Genomic DNA, 16,955 nt, shown 5'->3' with positions numbered 1-16,955 from the left:
CACGCAGGCTGCCGGTACCGTGGGCCAGCAGCTGGGTCGGACTTAAATAGAACAACGCGCCCCCGCTCCTCACGTGACCTCCGGGGGTGCCAGCACCGCCCTCGAGTCACAGCCGCATCGCCGCCGTTGCTGCCTTCTGCGCAGGCGCAGATCTTGGCCTCGGGCCAGTGACGCAATCGTGCCCCGCTCGCAGGATGCCGGACCCCAGTATACGTCGGACTACGTAACTCTGGCCGGTCGGCCTTCGCAGGAGGACGTGGGTGCGTAGGCCCCGCCGCAGCCCCGCGAGGGGCCGGGCCAGGGAGGGGAAGGGGCGGGACCGAAGGCGGCCAATCGGCGGCGCCCGAGCCGGTGCCGCGCCGCGCCCCGCCCAGCAGGCGGGCCTGCCCCGCGGGCCTGGAAGAGCGGACGCGCGGCGGTGGCGGCGGCGGCCGGGAGGTGAGTACTTGGCCCACCCGCCCGCCCAGTCTCCTTCCAGCCGCTGTCTCCCGGTTGTCCGCGCGGGCCCATCCCGGAGGAGCGGCGGCCCGCAGGGTTGCAGGAGCCGGGCGGCGGGCGCGGCCGGGCGACGGGAACAGGCCCGGTCGCGCGGGCCCCGTGTCTACGTGCGGCGCAGCAGGCACCGGGTCCGGCCGCCGCTGGGGCTGGGTGTCCTTGGGAATGTGGGGGTTGGAGGGGCCGAGGGGCAGCCGTGCGCCGGCAGCGAGCTCGCTGGGGAGGGTCCGGGGTGGGCGCTGTCGGGTGCGGTGCCCACTCGGGCTCGGCCCGGCTGGAAAGCCGCGGACCTCAGAGAGCGGCCGAGGTAGGCGATGCCCGGGGACGGAGGTGCTGCCAGGGTGCCGGCCACTTACACTGGGAGGTGCCGCTGTCCCTCAAGCCGAAACATCTTTGTTGCGTGATCACTGCTTCCCATGTCCTGCGCGGGCAAACTGGGAAATGGTGCTCAGAAACCACTTTGACTTGGAAGTCAGCATCAGGCCGCCCTGTGAGTTCGCACATCTGCTCAGGGTCGGGCCCGCACGAGTTTGGGGAAAGCGGGGGCTGCTGGTGAGTCTGGGCAGGAGGCTGCGAGAGCCGTCCTCTGCGGTTTCTCCCGGCGTGGGGGCTGACAGCCCAGCCCGCGTGTTGGTGTTCCGCCCCCCACGTCCCCCTCCTACAGCCTTGATTAGGTTTGATCGGTTTCTCAGCTTACTGTGCAGTCTCCCCCAGGTGACTGCTCGGCTCCCGCACATGTCCTTTTCACAGCTAAACCTCAGACGCAGCCGTTTTTGGTGTTGGTGGTGGGGGCAGGCATCATTGATGGGACTGGGGAAGTGAGACTGGTTTTCAGGGGAGATGAGGAGAGTTCTGCTGCAGACACATGGAGTCTGAGGCGACACCTAAGACCTGGCTGAAGGAGGTTAGAAGGAAGGCGGGCACTTCGGATGGGTGGGTGGAGAGGCAGGAACCAAAGGGACTTGGAAGAGGAGGGAGATCCAAGAGTAGAAGGTTGGGGGCGAACCCGAAGGAGAAAACATTCAGGGAGCCTTAGGTGAGAGGAGGACCGGCCAAGCAGAAAGAACCGCCCAAGGTGGTGTGGGGTACCAAGGAGAGCAAGGAGGGGAGCCCTGGGGATGGGGTGTGCCCACGCGGCGGACAGATGCAGGGAGGGAGCGCAGCTCTTTGCATTTGGCAAGGCTGAGGTGAGGGGTGTGCTGAGCAGGTTCGTTGTCCAGACTCCCGCCAGGCTCGGCGGTAAGTCCCAGCCCCACCACTTCCCGGTGCCTTGTTAGGTCCTTCCTCCTCTGTGAAACAGGGATGATCGCGCCTAGGCCTGCTGCAAGGGAAGCAGGTAACTAGCTAACGGGTCTCCGGGGTAAGCATTTGACATGTTTGTCCTCCCCGAAGCCTCCACAGAGGACAGAACTAAGGTTCAGAGAAGTTACCTGCTCAAGGTGAAAGCTGTGGCCCTTGCATTACTTCAGTAGAATAATGGTAATTCAAATTGTCTGGGTTTTAGGGGTGTTGGAAATGGTCATGGATTGTGGACTGCATTTCCATGAAGTTTTCCCATGAAAGTAGTTTATTTATTTTATTATTATTTGGTTGTTTTCAAAGGCAGACATAATTCTCTTCTCAGGTTTGTTCCCAGATAGTGAGGGCATGTGTTTTGTTTGGTTTGGTTTCCTGATCAAAGAACTGGACATAAATTGTTGTCATAAATTGTTACAGTTTCGGGTCTCTGTCTATACGCAAATTAGAAATTGAACTAGAAAATTTACTGCATTTCATTAATTATAGTTTTAAGCATTCATGTTCATCCTTGGGGAAACCTTAGCAATATGCTATTTTTTTCATGCAAATATTATCTGATGAAGGTACTCCAGGACTTTGGAAAACTGCTAAAGTGAAGTGTGATTTCACACTTTACATGAGAAAAGTTAGGTTTAGGTTGTGAATAAGTTTATATCATCTAAAGAACGGAAATAACCCTCATTAATTTTTAAACCTTTTACCTCAGTAATTGCTTATGCATGAAATAATTCTTGTTTTTGTTTTCAAGGCTGTTTTTGGAAAGAAGAAACATGGAAAATGGTGCAGTTCTGCTGGAATCCAAATCCTCACCAGTTAACCTTCTGCATGAAATGCATCAACTACGCCTTCTGGGTCACCTGTGTGACGTGACTGTGAGCGTGGAGTACCAGGGTGTCCGAGAAGAATTCATGGCCCATAAGGCGGTGCTGGCAGCCACCAGCAAATTTTTTAAGGAAATGTTCCTTAATGAGAAGACTATGGATGGTACTAGGACTGTCTACTTACACGAAGTGCAAGTGGTTGACTTTGCTTCATTTCTTGAGTTTGTCTACACCGCAAAGGTACAGGTGGAAGAAGATCGGGTGCAGCGAATGCTGGAAATGGCTGAGAAGCTAAAATGTTTGGACTTATCAGAAACTTGTTTTCAATTAAAGAAACAGATGTTAGAGTCGGTGCTTTTGGAGTTGCAGAGTTTCTCCGAGTCTCAGGAGGTGGAAGGGAGCAGTGGCTCCCAAGGCAGTGTTACTTCTGACACTGGGGCAAGTGTGGCCGTGGACAGTCCTTTCACCAACGGCCTTGTGGCCTCCTTAGCTCCTCCAGTGCAGAGAATCAGCAACGGTACGTTGCCAGAGCTGTCCCCAAGGAAGTCCAAAGAAAAACCAGACAAGAAGAAAGATGGAGTTAAGCCTTCCTACCCCAAAGTCAGAAGAGCTAGTGGAAGGCTGGCTGGCAGAAAGGTATTTGTGGAAATTCCTAAAAAGAAATACACAAGAAGACTCCGAGAGCAGCAGAAAAGTGCTGAGGATGATGTGGGGGACTACGGGTGTACCCAAGACCCCAGCCCAGACACTGTGGGGACCGAGGATGAGCCAGTGACAAAAAGTGAGGATTTCAGTGCTGGAGTGGAGGTCGGGGAGGTGCTGCAGAAGGCAGGGCAGGTGGGGGAGGAGGAGGAGGAGGAGGAAGGGGAGGAGGGGGAGGAGGAGAAAAGGAAGAGCAACTTTAAGTGTACCATCTGCGAAAAGTCCTTTCTGTATGAGAAGAGCTTCCTGAAGCATATCAGGCACCACCACGGTGTGGCCACGGAGGTGATTCACCGCTGTGACACCTGTGGCCAGACCTTCGCCAACCGCTGCAACCTGAAGAGCCACCAGCGCCACGTCCACAGCAGTGAGCGCCACTTCCCATGTGAGCTCTGCGGGAAGAAATTCAAGAGGAAGAAGGACGTCAAGCGGCACGTGGTGCAGGTTCACGAGGGGGGTGGCGAGCGGCACCAGTGCCAGCAGTGCGGCAAGGGCCTGAGCTCCAAGACGGCCCTGCGGCTCCACGAGCGGACACACACCGGCCACAAGCCCTACGGCTGCACCGAGTGCGAGGCCAAGTTCTCACAGCCCTCGGCACTGAAGACCCACATGAGGTGCGTGGACCTGGCTCCAGCTCCTGGTGTGGGAAAGCAGAAACCCTCTCAAAATGTTTTTTCCAGAATGTGGCTTAATTTTCTTAAAATGCGTGTCAGGAATTGAAGTAGTTCTAGGATTTGGACCAGTGTGGCTACATTTCATTTCATAACTTGTTCCCTCTAGAGGTTTGGGGGCTGTTTTGAGATATCATTGAATTCTTTCTGGGTTGAGATGTTAGGAGGTGGTCTTGTTCTACAACAGAAACCCCCTAGTGTTCCTATAGGCCTTGGGCTGAGGACCTCCCAGCTCCTCCTGTCTGTGGTCACAGTGCAGAAGAGGACACAGAACCAGGGTGGCCGACAGCTGCTGAACATGCCAGGTCCTGCAGATCTTGGCTGGCATGTACTGGAGGCCAGGGCTCTCCCACTCCCAGAGGCACACTTCCCACCACACCTGATGCTAATAACCTGTATTTTTCTTTTGACTTATTTAGAATTTCGGCTTGTGACCATCCTGGTCCCACAGTCTCAGTAATGACCTCAGGGAGATGACATTTTTAGGGCTTTAGGACACTTCTCTGATCATGTTTGATCTCCGGGCTTGGAAACTGTGCCATTGGTTAGTCTAAACTCCAGAATTAGGATGGACAGTGTTTTCTGCTTAACTTTTGTACTGTAGGTGATACTATTTTTAAATAGATTTCCTTATGGTGCTCAGTATTTATGTTTCCAATCCAGATAAGCAGTTTTCTACCCTATTCTAGATCTGCCCTCAAACTTGGGCTGGTCTGTGGGGCAGCAGTTTGGTGTTCATCTTTTTACTGTATATAACAAGTTTAAAAACCTGGCTTATTAGGAAGGGCTCAGTAAATCGTGGTTGATAGCTACTTCATACCATTTGTGAAATTAAAATGAATATGCATTTTTGGAACCAGGTTTCTTCAGCATTTTGAGAACAGTTCTTTCTAGACTGGTTATGTTACACATACTAGGAAATGATAGTTAATTTTTTGGCTATGTGGTTCTTCATAGCAATAGTTCCTAGGGTGTTTGTGGTTGATTATTCTGAATAAGGAAACTTTAGCGATATTACACAATGCTCTGTAGTGTTTTTAAAAATATGTAAAGGCACGGTCTCTGGATGGGCTGTACAACATAAACCCCAAGACAGGTGTGGGTGGACATTCGGTGTCTTACTGGGCAGCGCATCGCAGTTAGCTGGCCTTGTGTGGACGCAGATTTGAGGAAGAAGATTATGGGTCTCTTCACCTTTCACTCTCATCATTCTCATCAGGTCTCCTTGAACAAACTATCTTTCAGGTTAGAGTGGAAATTGTATTGCAAAGTGAGGTTTGAGATACATCCTAAGTTATCATCTGAATGTTGTACTTTCAGAATTCATACAGGGGAAAAACCTTTTGTCTGTGATGAATGTGGTGCAAGATTCACTCAGAACCACATGCTGATTTATCATAAAAGGTGTCACACAGGTAAATACTCCTGCTGTTGTGATTGAATGTCTTGCCTAGCTGTAGAAGGAAACTGCAGTTTATTAATTTAGAAGTTGGCATCTACCAAACTAGTACAGGTTAAAGCCAGGAATTAGCTTTCCCATTTAAAAAGTGAGCAAAAACGAATAAATAAAATATGCTTTGGTGATGGCCTTTTGCATACTGGTACTTCGCAGTAGGAACTGGCATGTGAGACTTAGGTATCAAAAAGGTATGCAATAGTTCCTGCTGCCTTAGCTCCAAATTCCATTTTCAGGAGTCTGTCCTAAAGAGATTGTTCAGAATATGGGAAAAGCTCTATTTTCCTTCTTGCTATTTCTAATAAAAAAGCATTAGAAACAACCTGATTGTCTAATCACAGTAGTTTAGTAAATTAAAAACTCTACGCTCACCCACTGGCCATTTGGGCTGAGGGCTCTGAATATTATGAAAAACACCTGTACTTGCATATTGACTTGAAAAGTACACAGTGAATCCCAACTATATTGAACTCCTGTACAGAAGACTAGAAAATAGCTATATGATGTATTAAGGTGGTGGAATGATCTTATTTCCAGTTCCTAAAATTTTGTGATAGGATTTTATTATGTGAGGGACAAAATTTAAATTGGCTTTATTCTGATTCAGCATAGTAACCCTGAGATTCAGAAAACTGTTTATGACACAAAGTATACAGAACCTGCTCTATACTGTAGTTATCATGCTCAGTTCCTTATTTGTATTTCTAAATTTTTACTTCTAAACTCTGTCATATGATCCTTAAGTTCAAATGCAAGTGAGACAGACATGAGTCATTTAATGATATGAATTACTAGATTGTAAAATGTAAGCAGCAGAATTGGTGTTGAATGGATGGTTAGGAGTAGAGATGAAGTCAGGTTACATTGAAAGATTTAGAATCAATCATTTGATGAAAATATTAATATATTCAGATTTTATTAAACCCAGTATTGTTATTTTGATGTTTGTAAAATCAGGGGTACACCTGATCAGATGAATCTGATTTGTAGAATCAAAGGATTCAAACTACACAATAAAAGAGGGACTTTTATTCTGTAAAAGATCAATAGCAGTGCTTCTTTGAGAAAAATCTTAATTTCTCCAAACAAGTTGTATAAATTTCTAAAATGTGAGCTGGCTGGCCTATCTCTTATTTCTTCTTTGGGATTTTACACCAACTTTCAGCAGGTAGTAAGCATCTTACATGGCTAGACATTTTATGACAGCAGGCTGCCTGCGCTTTTGGAATTCATATGGATTTTAGAGATTGGACCCACTCTTCCTGTGTGTTTCTGTGTCTGTTATTTCTAACCTTTTGTTTCATCTTTTCATGTAGGTGAAAGACCTTTTATGTGTGAAACATGTGGCAAGAGTTTTGCTTCTAAGGAGTATTTAAAACATCACAATAGAATCCATACTGGATCCAAACCCTTTAAATGTGAAGTTTGTTTCAGGACTTTTGCCCAGCGGAATTCACTTTACCAGCATATTAAAGTCCACACAGGTATGGCTGGAACGTCACCAGAGAAGGGAGTTCAGTGTGCCAAGAAAAAATATCCCAAATGTTTTTAACTTACTGGAGAACTTGGAATTTAGCTTTAGGATAAACTTTTGTGTGTCATAATAGCATTTTTAAATTTTTGAAGTTTTAGTTTCTGGCTCTGAGAAACTGAAAAGGTATGGATATGTGAACATTTTGCCACTTTCAGATTAAAATCAGGGATAATCTATACATATCAGTGTATATATACATGCATACAAATTCAGTTGTGGGACTTGGGAACTTTATATTCCGCTAGAGGCCCGATGCATGAAATCCATGCAAGAGTAGGCCTTCCTTCCCCCAGCTGCCAGCACTGGCTTCCCTCTGGCACCTGAGACCTGGGCTTCCTTCTGGCTGGCCGCCGGCAAGCACTCAGGACCCAGGCTTCCCTTGCAGCCCCAGCTTTCGTCCGGAAGGTCGTCCTGTCTAATCAGCATATTATGCTTTTATTATTATAGATTACTATGGGAATAGGTAAAATTTCTATAGATATAATATGAGCTACAAGTATGGATTTTGGCTCTGTTTTAGTGTAGGCCATACTCTTGGTATTACAGGTATTCCCCCCTTCCAAAAGTTCACATTAGGCCCCTTTGTTTTCACAAGAGACCTACATTCACTCCTGTTTTCACTAACTGGAAAAAGTGTGACATGAACTTTCAGAATGTGAGGGATACTCTTCATTTTATGCCGTTTGGCTTACAAAAGGTTTCATGGGAACACTGCTTTGGATCATGGAAACCTGTGTAGAGGTGGTTTGTACCTGTCAGTTGACCCTCCACTGATCATCCTTATGGTGGAATGCTGACACTTCCTAGTGGTATACAAACAGCATTACTCCACATTTTATTCAAAATTATATACACCAGGCTAAAGAGATCAACCGTTTTCCTCTCTTCCCATCTCAGGCGAACGTCCCTATTGTTGTGACCAGTGTGGTAAGCAGTTCACCCAGCTCAACGCTCTCCAGCGTCACCATCGGATCCACACAGGAGAGAAGCCGTTCATGTGTAACGCATGTGGAAGGACATTTACTGACAAGTCCACTCTCCGGAGGCACACCTCAGTAAGCAACAGTGTGGCTTAAGAATGACAAATTGCTGGTCCCTAGATATGCAAAACCCTAGACAGTAAGAAATGCCTGGTGTTCCATAAGCTGGTTATAGAAGACAAACAACAGGTATTTTCTTCCTGAAGTTTTGTCTGCAGTGAGCACATTCATAGTGTGAATGAAGTAAAGAACTAAATCGTGAGGTCCAGGAAGGCACAATCCATGGTAAACATGTTCTAACAGTGACAGCAGTGGCAGAAAGATACTTGGCAATTAGTAAAGACATTGCTGCCGTAGAAACTTAAATTGAAGAGAGACTATTGTTTTAACAGATGTATTTAATAAGTAAGTAGAATTGGATGATTTACAGATATTTGTTCAGACACATTTGGTGACTTTTGTGTTTGATTTGTAGGTTCATGACAAGAATACGCCATGGAAGTCCTTCCTTGTTATTGTAGATGGCTCACCCAAGAATGATGAAGGGCATAAGACTGAACAGCCTGATGAAGAATATGCATCATCCAAACTTTCAGATAAATTGCTGTCTTTTGCTGAAAATAACCATTTTCACAACCTGGCCACAGTCCCAGGCAGCGTATCTACTGTGCATGAGAATAGTTCTGCCAACACAGCCTGCAAGTCGGACAATTCTGTGGTGTCCCAGGATGCTCTGCTGGCCACCACCATCAGTGAGCTTAGTGAGCTGACACCACAGACAGACTTGATGCCCACACAACTTCACTCACTGACCAGCATGGAGTGAGCTTGAAGTGACCTGCCAAGCAGGCCCCATCCTGCATCTCGTGTGATAGTGTGTGCAAGGTGATGTATCAGGAACCAAGATAAAGAACCGTCTGTAGGCAAAGAAGTGGGCATTCAAGAATGGCTTCTGATTTTCCACAATTTCTGATAACTTGCACGCTTTTATCAAAGCATTTTTGAAGCTTTCCCTTAAAAATCCTGATCTGCACGACCTCAGCTCCACTTTATCAACACATAAGGCAGTTAACATAACCTCACTTAATTCTGGTGTAGGCTGCTATAGGCATTCATCATTCTAATGCTTGATTGTCTTGATGTTTATGAAGCTTAACTATTTACCTTAATAGAGTACACAGCATTGATCCAGCTCATGAAATTGCTTTTAATGGTCTCCCTAGTCTCTCAGCCTGCCTTATACTTCCATGTGGGTGTATTTCTCTGATACTTTAAAGATAGTTTTCTACCAACTGAAATAAAACTGGGGCCATGTATTTTTAATTGTTTCTTTCCTGCCGAATTGAAGCAAATCAGATTTGCTCTAAGCACCCTTGAACTGAAGAGATGAATTACTGCATTCACCCCTTTCTACTCCCCCAACCCCGCACTAAATAAAGGAATGACAAATTGAACACCTGCAAAATAGTTTAGTATAGCCTCTACTCACAGCATATGTGCAGCTAGGAAATTTGTCATAAAGTAGCTTTTGAAATGAAATGTGGCTGTTCATTTTCATTCCTAAAAATCCGATAAGGTAAAAGCTGTCCTACCAAAGATTTTAGGAGCAAACTAGTATTTTCTTTTTATTTTTGCAGAGGTACGAAAAATTAAGCAAGAGGCTTTAGAACACTTGAAACTTATGTAGTCATTTTACTGACGAGTAGCAATGAGGTGATTGTGGCTAATCTTAGAGCACAGAGTATTAGTATTTCTGCCTGGTTTATCTGATTTAATTTTCAAGATTTTCAGAAAATCAGAACTTTCTCATTGCCAAATCAAGAGCTAGAAACAGGCAGGTAAATGTCACACCTTTGTTTCCTCGGGAGTATGCGAGAATATAGCAGAAGGGACCAAAAGCCTTGGCACACATCATTGATTATGCCTTAAGAGTAGATTGTGAAGAACCAATACTTGTCTTAAATGCTCCTTCGGCTGTCTCATGCTGGACTTTACAATGAAAAGATAATTCTGCTGTATTTGCTAAGTTTGATTCTTGGTTCCAGTGGCTTTTGTATGTAGCCGTGACTCATATGTAACCCTAAACATATTAATTTAAACAACCTTAAAGTCTTTTGTTTACCAGTTTTTCTACATTTTAATTTATTGACTTGCCGTGAAACACTTTAATTTTTGAGAAAAGTTCTAAGAGAAAGAACTTATCCATAAGTTCCAGGATGAACACAGCTGTACTATGCCAGGAACTAATGAGAGACTTTCTTCCTATGTGCTTATTTTCTAGTTTGTGACATGTTACATACTAAAGCCACTATAAGTTGTTTAGGTGCTGATAACACAGCAGTACTTAACTACTTCAAATACAGTTATGACAACATATCCTAGTTGTGTTTACAGAACAACAGTAACAAAAAACTGACTGTCATACAACCATTTTATTCTTGGTAAGAGAATGAATTGGCCAACTGATGTACTGTTTCATGGAGTAAAGTCATTTTAATGAGAAGGAATTTAAATAATAGATTATTTTGCTACCTACTAGAATTTTTGTCTTGAATTCGTTTCTTTAGAAATTCTACAAAAAAATTGTTTACTGTGTTAATAAACATTTGCTTTGTAAAATAGTTTTGCAAGTCTGAAGTTTTTCCCCCATTATTAAAATGTAGGCTCTGTAAATAGAAACAAGTATAATTTCCTTAATGTCATGGATAATGAAGTTTAATATCAAGGTTATAGTCTTAGGAGTAATCTCTTTAGTTATAACCATGTGGACTGCACATTAATTCTCTAGGAATAAAAGGCCGGGTGGTAAGTAACACTACCCTCTGCTTATGCAGAAGTAACCTGTGCAGCTGGCACTGTGGAGTGTGTAAATGGACTGGTTTCTTCAATGTCATGTTTAAGTTGCATCATGCAGACTTCAGTATATGTACTTCTTTGTCTGCTTCCCAGGAGGGTAAAACTGCATCTGAGAACAGAACTCTGAAAACTGGAAGACTCATCATTGAGGGTTTGTGGGAATCTACCCCTATTTCTCTTAATCCAAGTACAGCCTCCCGGAGTGAAGCAAGCTACTGCCTCACCATGTCAGTCCTAACGCCACGGTTAGGAAGTGCCCTTGGTGTTGGCACTGCTTCTCCTAGGGCCGTGGTTGGCAAACCGCAGCTCGCGAGCCACATGCGGCTCTTTGGCCCCTTAGTGTGGCTCTTCCACAAAATACCACGTGCAGGCGCGTACATACAGTGCGATTGAAACTTCGTGGCCCATGCACAGAAGTCGGTAATTTTGTGGAAGAGCCACACTCAAGGGGCCAACGAGCCGCGGTTTGCCGACCACTGTCCGAGCATCAGGCAGGCAATTGTGAGGTGATTTAGTGCCTTCCAACCATGGTGTGGGAAATAATCTCTGCCCGAACTCCAAAGACCTCTACTGCCTTTGGTTTTACCAAAACTTTTATGTTACAATTTGGGAAAAAATAGGTCATGTGGTAGGAGAAGACCTTTGTTAAAGGTAACTTTAAGAGAAATGTGGTTCTGCTATCAATAATCCAAACCAACAAATTTGAGTATGAATTATAATTTAATCCTAACCTGTTAAATTTTATACCTTGCACCCAGGGACATTTTTTGAGATAAAATGAGTGATTGTCCCTTTAAACTTGACAGTGTGAAACTTGAAGTAACCATATTATTTCAGTGGCGGGAGGACACTTGTGCGAAGGACCATTTGTTCACATGTTACTATTATCTAGATGGGGGCAGTATGACTGAGCAAGCTTCAAAGACAGGTCAGAGGACCAAATAGCATGTCACCTAGCCAAGCCCCAGAAACCACCCACTTACCTTTGCCAATTTTACAGGGACTCTTACCAAGGCTGGCAAAACCAGGTTTTTAAACCATCATTGTGGCTTCTTTCTGTTAGGAAATAATGACTGTGAGATAAACTAACCTTGAATGATCAACAGCTTCTCAGGATTCCTAAGATGGTCTGTTACACCATTCTTTTTTCAAAATTTAGTTTGAATTATCTTTAAGTTGTAAATATACTCACAGACTATAACACTGCTCTTTGATGGGATGAGCTGACCCACAGTAACCCACATGGCACTGTCTTCCTCCACAGAACTTGTGGCCTGAGTGGCCAGGGGGGTTCAACCTTCCCCAGGGGCATGTGCTGGCCCTGCACAGGTATCTGCGAAGGTAAATAAATGCCCACACTGCCAACAGAGTTGAGGGGCTTCATCGTTCCTTTATCCCCACCCCCACCTAGCAGTTTTCTGTGAACCAATCCTCAACTTTGCAAGTGACTGTAGCCCAACACTCCTTAACAGGGCAGCTGAAAGGGATGAGAATGGGAGGCGTAGAGTCACTGCAAACTTTGCGGATTATATCAACACACTAAAGCCAGGGCTTCTTTTGTAAATCCCCAGCTTCCAAAACCATTACAGTGCCCTGAATTCCCACCAAGTAATAGAGATTTTAACATAGTCAAACTTATATTTCAATGCATATACAAAGAACCTAGAGAATAATGCTCACTGTCTTCAACTTACAGGAACAACTTCAAGAAAAGAAAGCTACTTGTGACTTGTGTAGATTTAGGTAGGAAAGACCTGTCAAAAATATTACTCATAATTTCCACTTTATTTACTGTACAAGTTCACACAAAACATACATACTCTTTTCTGCTAAGGTAGATTTATGGTTAGTTTCCATAATACAATACTCCACCGGAGAGCATGGGAAAGAACACGGTGACCGGCTCAACTTCGCAGGCAGGACCCGCACGCACGGCCCTGGTGGTGGGTCACGGGCAGCATGCTGTGCTGCCAAACCCTCCAAAGGAAGCCACAGGTGTGCATTTGAATGTTTTAAACGCACAGTATCAGAGGAAACAATAAATGCACACACTTTGATTATAGTGACATCATCACACACAGTCAACTGCAAAAATACTGTCTTTAAGTCATTAAATAAAAAAGGAACTCGCAGAAGCTATAAAAATGTTGCCACCACTGATTTTGACTATGAACTAAACCCCGATTTGCTAAAATACAAGAACTATAACATAACAGTCATTACATTTTGTTCATAAATAACATTCCCTAGATCCTGAGAACATACCTTGGGCCTCTGTGTCACGGCACTACCCTACATTCAACAGTGGAACGTTTCAAGGAAGGAAGTTTGGGTATTGTTAATGGGATTTTCTCCCTCTCCTTTTCCTTTCACCTAGCAAGTCTGTTCTAGTCGTCACAGTTACTTTTACTCTTTCGTGTGAAATATTTGAAAATTCTTAACGCAGGCACTGATATCGTTGTTTATTTCGAAACAGCAAGTCCCTGACTGACATCACAAAATGTTACCAATATTATTTTGTAAAAACCATACCTCTTTTTCAGGTGTGTTTGTTAAGGAATCACAATAAAGCTAAATGGAACTGCCTTAAAACAAAAGCATTTAGTTTTTACTTTTAAGTGGTCAGACCAGAAGGCTCTTTTAAAGAGTGGAAACACACTTTCTAAACTAGTGATGGAAGAAGCATGTTGACTGGCTGGGATTTACATGCTCTTCAGATGGGCAGACCTATGGCCAGAGGACACGGGCTGCAAAAGCACTCCCCACGCCTCACTTTCGCAAAAGTGCATTTGGAAAAAAGCTTTGTTACAAAAGCACAGTTGGGTGGTTGTGGAATATATTAGATAAAGCAACAAAACCCTACTTTTCTATATTTTCATAAGAGAGTCCAACAGGAAATAAAGTACCAAACAAGCTCCGTTCCAAATTTGTACTGTAATAGCCAGCTTTCTTTTAAGAATCCCTGACTTTTGAAGGAAAAAATAAATCCTTATCAGATTCCGGGGCCCAATGCCAGAGTGCCCGTGTCTTCTGGTCGATTCCCTCTGCCTCAGATGATAGTACGACGCCTTCCTCTCCATCAGCCCACCTTGCACACATCACTGCAGGTACAGCCAGGGATTCCTCAGCCACCTGAGAAACAGCCTCCCAGCTGGGCCTCGGCTGCCCTTTTCTTCTTCTGCTACTTTCTCCTTCACCCCAGGTTAACCCATTCACCATCCCCAAACCTTCTTCCTCACTGAGCTCTTTGGGCACATTCTACTTCTATCCAACAAAGCCTATTAATTCCAGTTGAGGGCCACCCAAAAATGAAAACATCATTTAAATACTAGTTACTATCTAACATAACATGGGAAATTTCATTACCTGTCATTAATGAGAGCAGCACAAGTCAGAAAAAAACACAGGCTATATATGGCAACAAATGCACATCAAACATAAATCATTTAAGCCTAAAAATGTGCACAGAGGAGCTCTGGACAGTTTCCCTCAGTGGTTAGAGCGCACCAAAGGGTCATGGGTTTGATTCCCGATCTAGAGCACATACCTGGGTAGCAGGTTTGATCCCGGGCCCTGGTTGGGTCACGTGTAGGAGGCAACCAATTGATGTGTCTTTCTCACATCAATGTTTCTCTCTCCCCCGCCCCTCCATCCCCCCTCCCATTCACTCTCTCTTAAAAAATCAATGGGAAAAAATATCCTTGGGTGAGAATTAATAAGAAAAAAATATGTACAGAGGAGATTCAAAAAACAAGATCACATCTAAGTACAATGTCAGCATGTAACATAATGGGTAGGGGTCAAGTTCGTAAATTAATAGAGCACTTATCATGTAAAATAAAAGGATAGAATTTAAAGTTCAAATACAAAAGCTAAAGCAATCCCATCAGCTAAGAAGAAAATACAGTCTCCTGAAAAGCTAGTTGGAGGCATATAGTAAGCCTCTGTACCATATATACCCTACCTAACCCATCATGGTCAATAAATGGATAAAATTACTGAAACCCTTTCTCACGCTTTGACTCATAATCTCTGGGCCCCAGTGAGGATGTGATGACTGTGGCATAAAGGAAGGCATCTCAATGTGGGAAAGAGTATGGCCATGAAGGTAAAGAGAAGGGGGATGCCAGTTACACCACCTTTATGCGAATATAAGGAAAGGGATTTCCCCGCCAACTAAAAGTGGAACCAGGTCTAGGAAAAGGAAAATTTCCGTTTCTCATAAATCTTATATATTTGTGTGTGTGTAAATACAAAGCAGTCAAACCCACCTTGACATTCATCCACACACATAAGCAAGTTTAAGTGATGCAGGCAGACCTGTGTTCCGAATTTTCACATGCATGTTAGCATAGGGAACAATGTCAAAAGCAGAAACTGGTCATTAGTATCATCAAAAAATCACAAGATAACAACAACAAATTTATAATAAAGAAAGTCATCAACTGATTCCTAACAACCACCCTAAACTAAATACATACACTTAGAGAATACATCCAGATGCAAATTTACAGAGAGTATGCAAAGCAGCGATTAGAGCAAATTGGGTTAGATACTCAAGTCCAAGAAAAAGGACAGAATATGTGGCAAAACTAAACATGACTCTGCAAATACCAAACAAGAATAAAATTCTGAAGTAGTACTCGGAAAACTCTGGGGACTCTGGCAAGCATGAAATAGCCCATCACGCCCACAATATGCACAGGAGATTCTTTTATCCATTTGCTTAACAGTGATATAAACACAGAAACACACACGCATTGTTGGGTTCATGTGCAACAAAACTAAGCCATTAAATGGGCATCCCATAAAGATCACTTGGCCCTAAGAGGAACTAAAAAGGAGTTAGCTGCATGCCACAAAGACGTATAAATGTTTCACTTTAGGTCTCCGTCTCCTTCTCCATCCCCTTGGATGGACTTTTTGATACGAAGCAACATGGTAGTAAGCCACTGATCCAAGCGAGATATTGAGTCAAATTCCTTCACCTAGTTTAAGGTTAAAGGAACAGGAATTAGTCTATGGAAATGCAATTGAAATAAAGCAGCTGTTTAAACTTAAATAGTGATAATCAACCAACTTTCTTCATTTAAAATTATTCATTCCAGTTCATAACAGTCATTAAAAATTGTTTGTTTTTTCATTATTCTCTGCCTATTTTGATGGAGCTATTAACAAGTTTCTGTGCCTTTTATATTGCTCTGTATATAACACGTGATGACAAAAATCCCTAACAGTCTTTATAATTGGAAGAAGATCACAATTAATATGACAAAGGAAATTAGGCCGTGCATAAGACTTAGAAGGGAACATGGAAAATTAAGTGTTCCAATATTCACTGAACAAGAAAAAAGGTATTTGCAGAGACAGGATGTATGGAAGCAGGATTCCTTTAACTCACTGCAACACATTAATAAAGAATAAGACTTCAATAGGATGTAAATGGTTTTGCAGCAAAAGTTAAATGGGAAAACATTCCTTCCCACCACTGCTTCAAAGCCATGATAAATATATTAATGGCAGATACCGAGAAACTTGTTTGACTCTAAGCATAAGATGCCAAAATATGGGAAAACAGAAGATAGATGAATATAAAGAAAAAATCTTCCATTTATGTTATGCCAGGAATGTAGCAAACTCTCACAGCTTTATTTTTATATTTTAAATTGTACTGAACTGATTTGACTTTACACTTATTTCCGGAGCATATTATTTTCAAAAGAAAACATTCAAACAGCAAATTATAACAGTATATGATTTTTTTTCTTGAATTTGACTTATAGTTAAATTCACCATGGCTAATGAAACAATATAACTGTACAGGTTTGTGGGATATAAAAAAACATGATCTTTGGAAAATACAATTGGGTATACTGGAATAATGTTCAAATAAATATTTACAATGAAAAGAAGAAAAAGATCCTGTAATAAACCTTTTAAGTATGTATTATATTTCAAAGACATAACTTACTGCTTCAGTGTAAGCTTCACTGTTCTGTTCTTCATGAGCTTCTAGAAGTTTCTAGTAACATAAATATGGAAAAATTAGATTGGTAGGCTAAAAAAGTTCCATCTGTGACTAGAGATACTTTAAATACAGAAGTAGCCTCAGTATCACATTAACTGATGTTGCTAAATACT

The 16,955-nt window shown here is 43.3% G+C and overlaps 2 protein-coding genes across 5 annotated transcripts in view; one reads left to right on the top strand and one right to left on the bottom strand.

The window, feature by feature from the left end:
• The first annotated feature begins 330 nt into the window (after positions 1-330).
• On the top strand, positions 331-10,577 carry GZF1 (GDNF inducible zinc finger protein 1). 3 transcript variants are annotated; one of them, XM_059705389.1, is made up of 6 exons: positions 331-438; positions 2,543-3,931; positions 5,309-5,403; positions 6,761-6,928; positions 7,876-8,033; positions 8,434-10,577. In XM_059705389.1, exons 2-6 carry the CDS (start codon positions 2,565-2,567, stop codon positions 8,782-8,784), a joined length of 2,139 nt encoding a protein of 712 aa, XP_059561372.1. In that variant the 5' UTR covers positions 331-438; positions 2,543-2,564; the 3' UTR covers positions 8,785-10,577. The 3 variants fall into 3 exon arrangements, with proteins under 3 accessions (XP_059561372.1, XP_059561374.1, XP_059561373.1); XM_059705391.1 differs by lacking the exon at positions 331-438 and adding an exon at positions 1,012-1,934; XM_059705390.1 differs by lacking the exon at positions 331-438 and adding an exon at positions 1,012-1,974.
• Positions 10,578-12,580: 2,003 nt separating this feature from the next.
• Positions 12,581-16,955, bottom strand: part of NAPB (NSF attachment protein beta) — a 43,964-nt gene continuing 39,589 nt past the window's right edge. For both annotated transcript variants that reach the window (XM_059705392.1, XM_059705393.1), the window contains 2 exons: positions 16,786-16,836; positions 12,581-15,802 (listed from right to left, as the gene is read on the bottom strand). In XM_059705392.1, coding sequence (XP_059561375.1) covers positions 15,692-15,802; positions 16,786-16,836 — 162 coding nt within the window. In that variant the 3' untranslated portion in view covers positions 12,581-15,691. The remainder of the gene's footprint in view (positions 15,803-16,785; positions 16,837-16,955) is intronic.

Source organism: Myotis daubentonii, chromosome 8 (assembly GCF_963259705.1).
Source record: "Myotis daubentonii chromosome 8, mMyoDau2.1, whole genome shotgun sequence".
NCBI lineage: Eukaryota > Metazoa > Chordata > Mammalia > Chiroptera > Vespertilionidae > Myotis > Myotis daubentonii.
The sequence above is the reverse complement of the archived record's forward strand: the minus strand, read 5'-3'. Positions and strand labels throughout refer to the sequence as shown.

Excerpts from the sequence above, each read along its gene's own strand:
- GZF1 (XM_059705389.1), top strand. The coding sequence starts at position 2,565 with ATGGAAAATGGTGCAGTTCTGCTGGAATCCAAATCCTCACCAGTTAAC. Across the intron at positions 5,404-6,760 it reads TCATAAAAGGTGTCACACAG|GTGAAAGACCTTTTATGTGT; the intron begins GTAAATACTCCT and ends CTTTTCATGTAG. Across the intron at positions 8,034-8,433 it reads CTCTCCGGAGGCACACCTCA|GTTCATGACAAGAATACGCC; the intron begins GTAAGCAACAGT and ends TTTGATTTGTAG.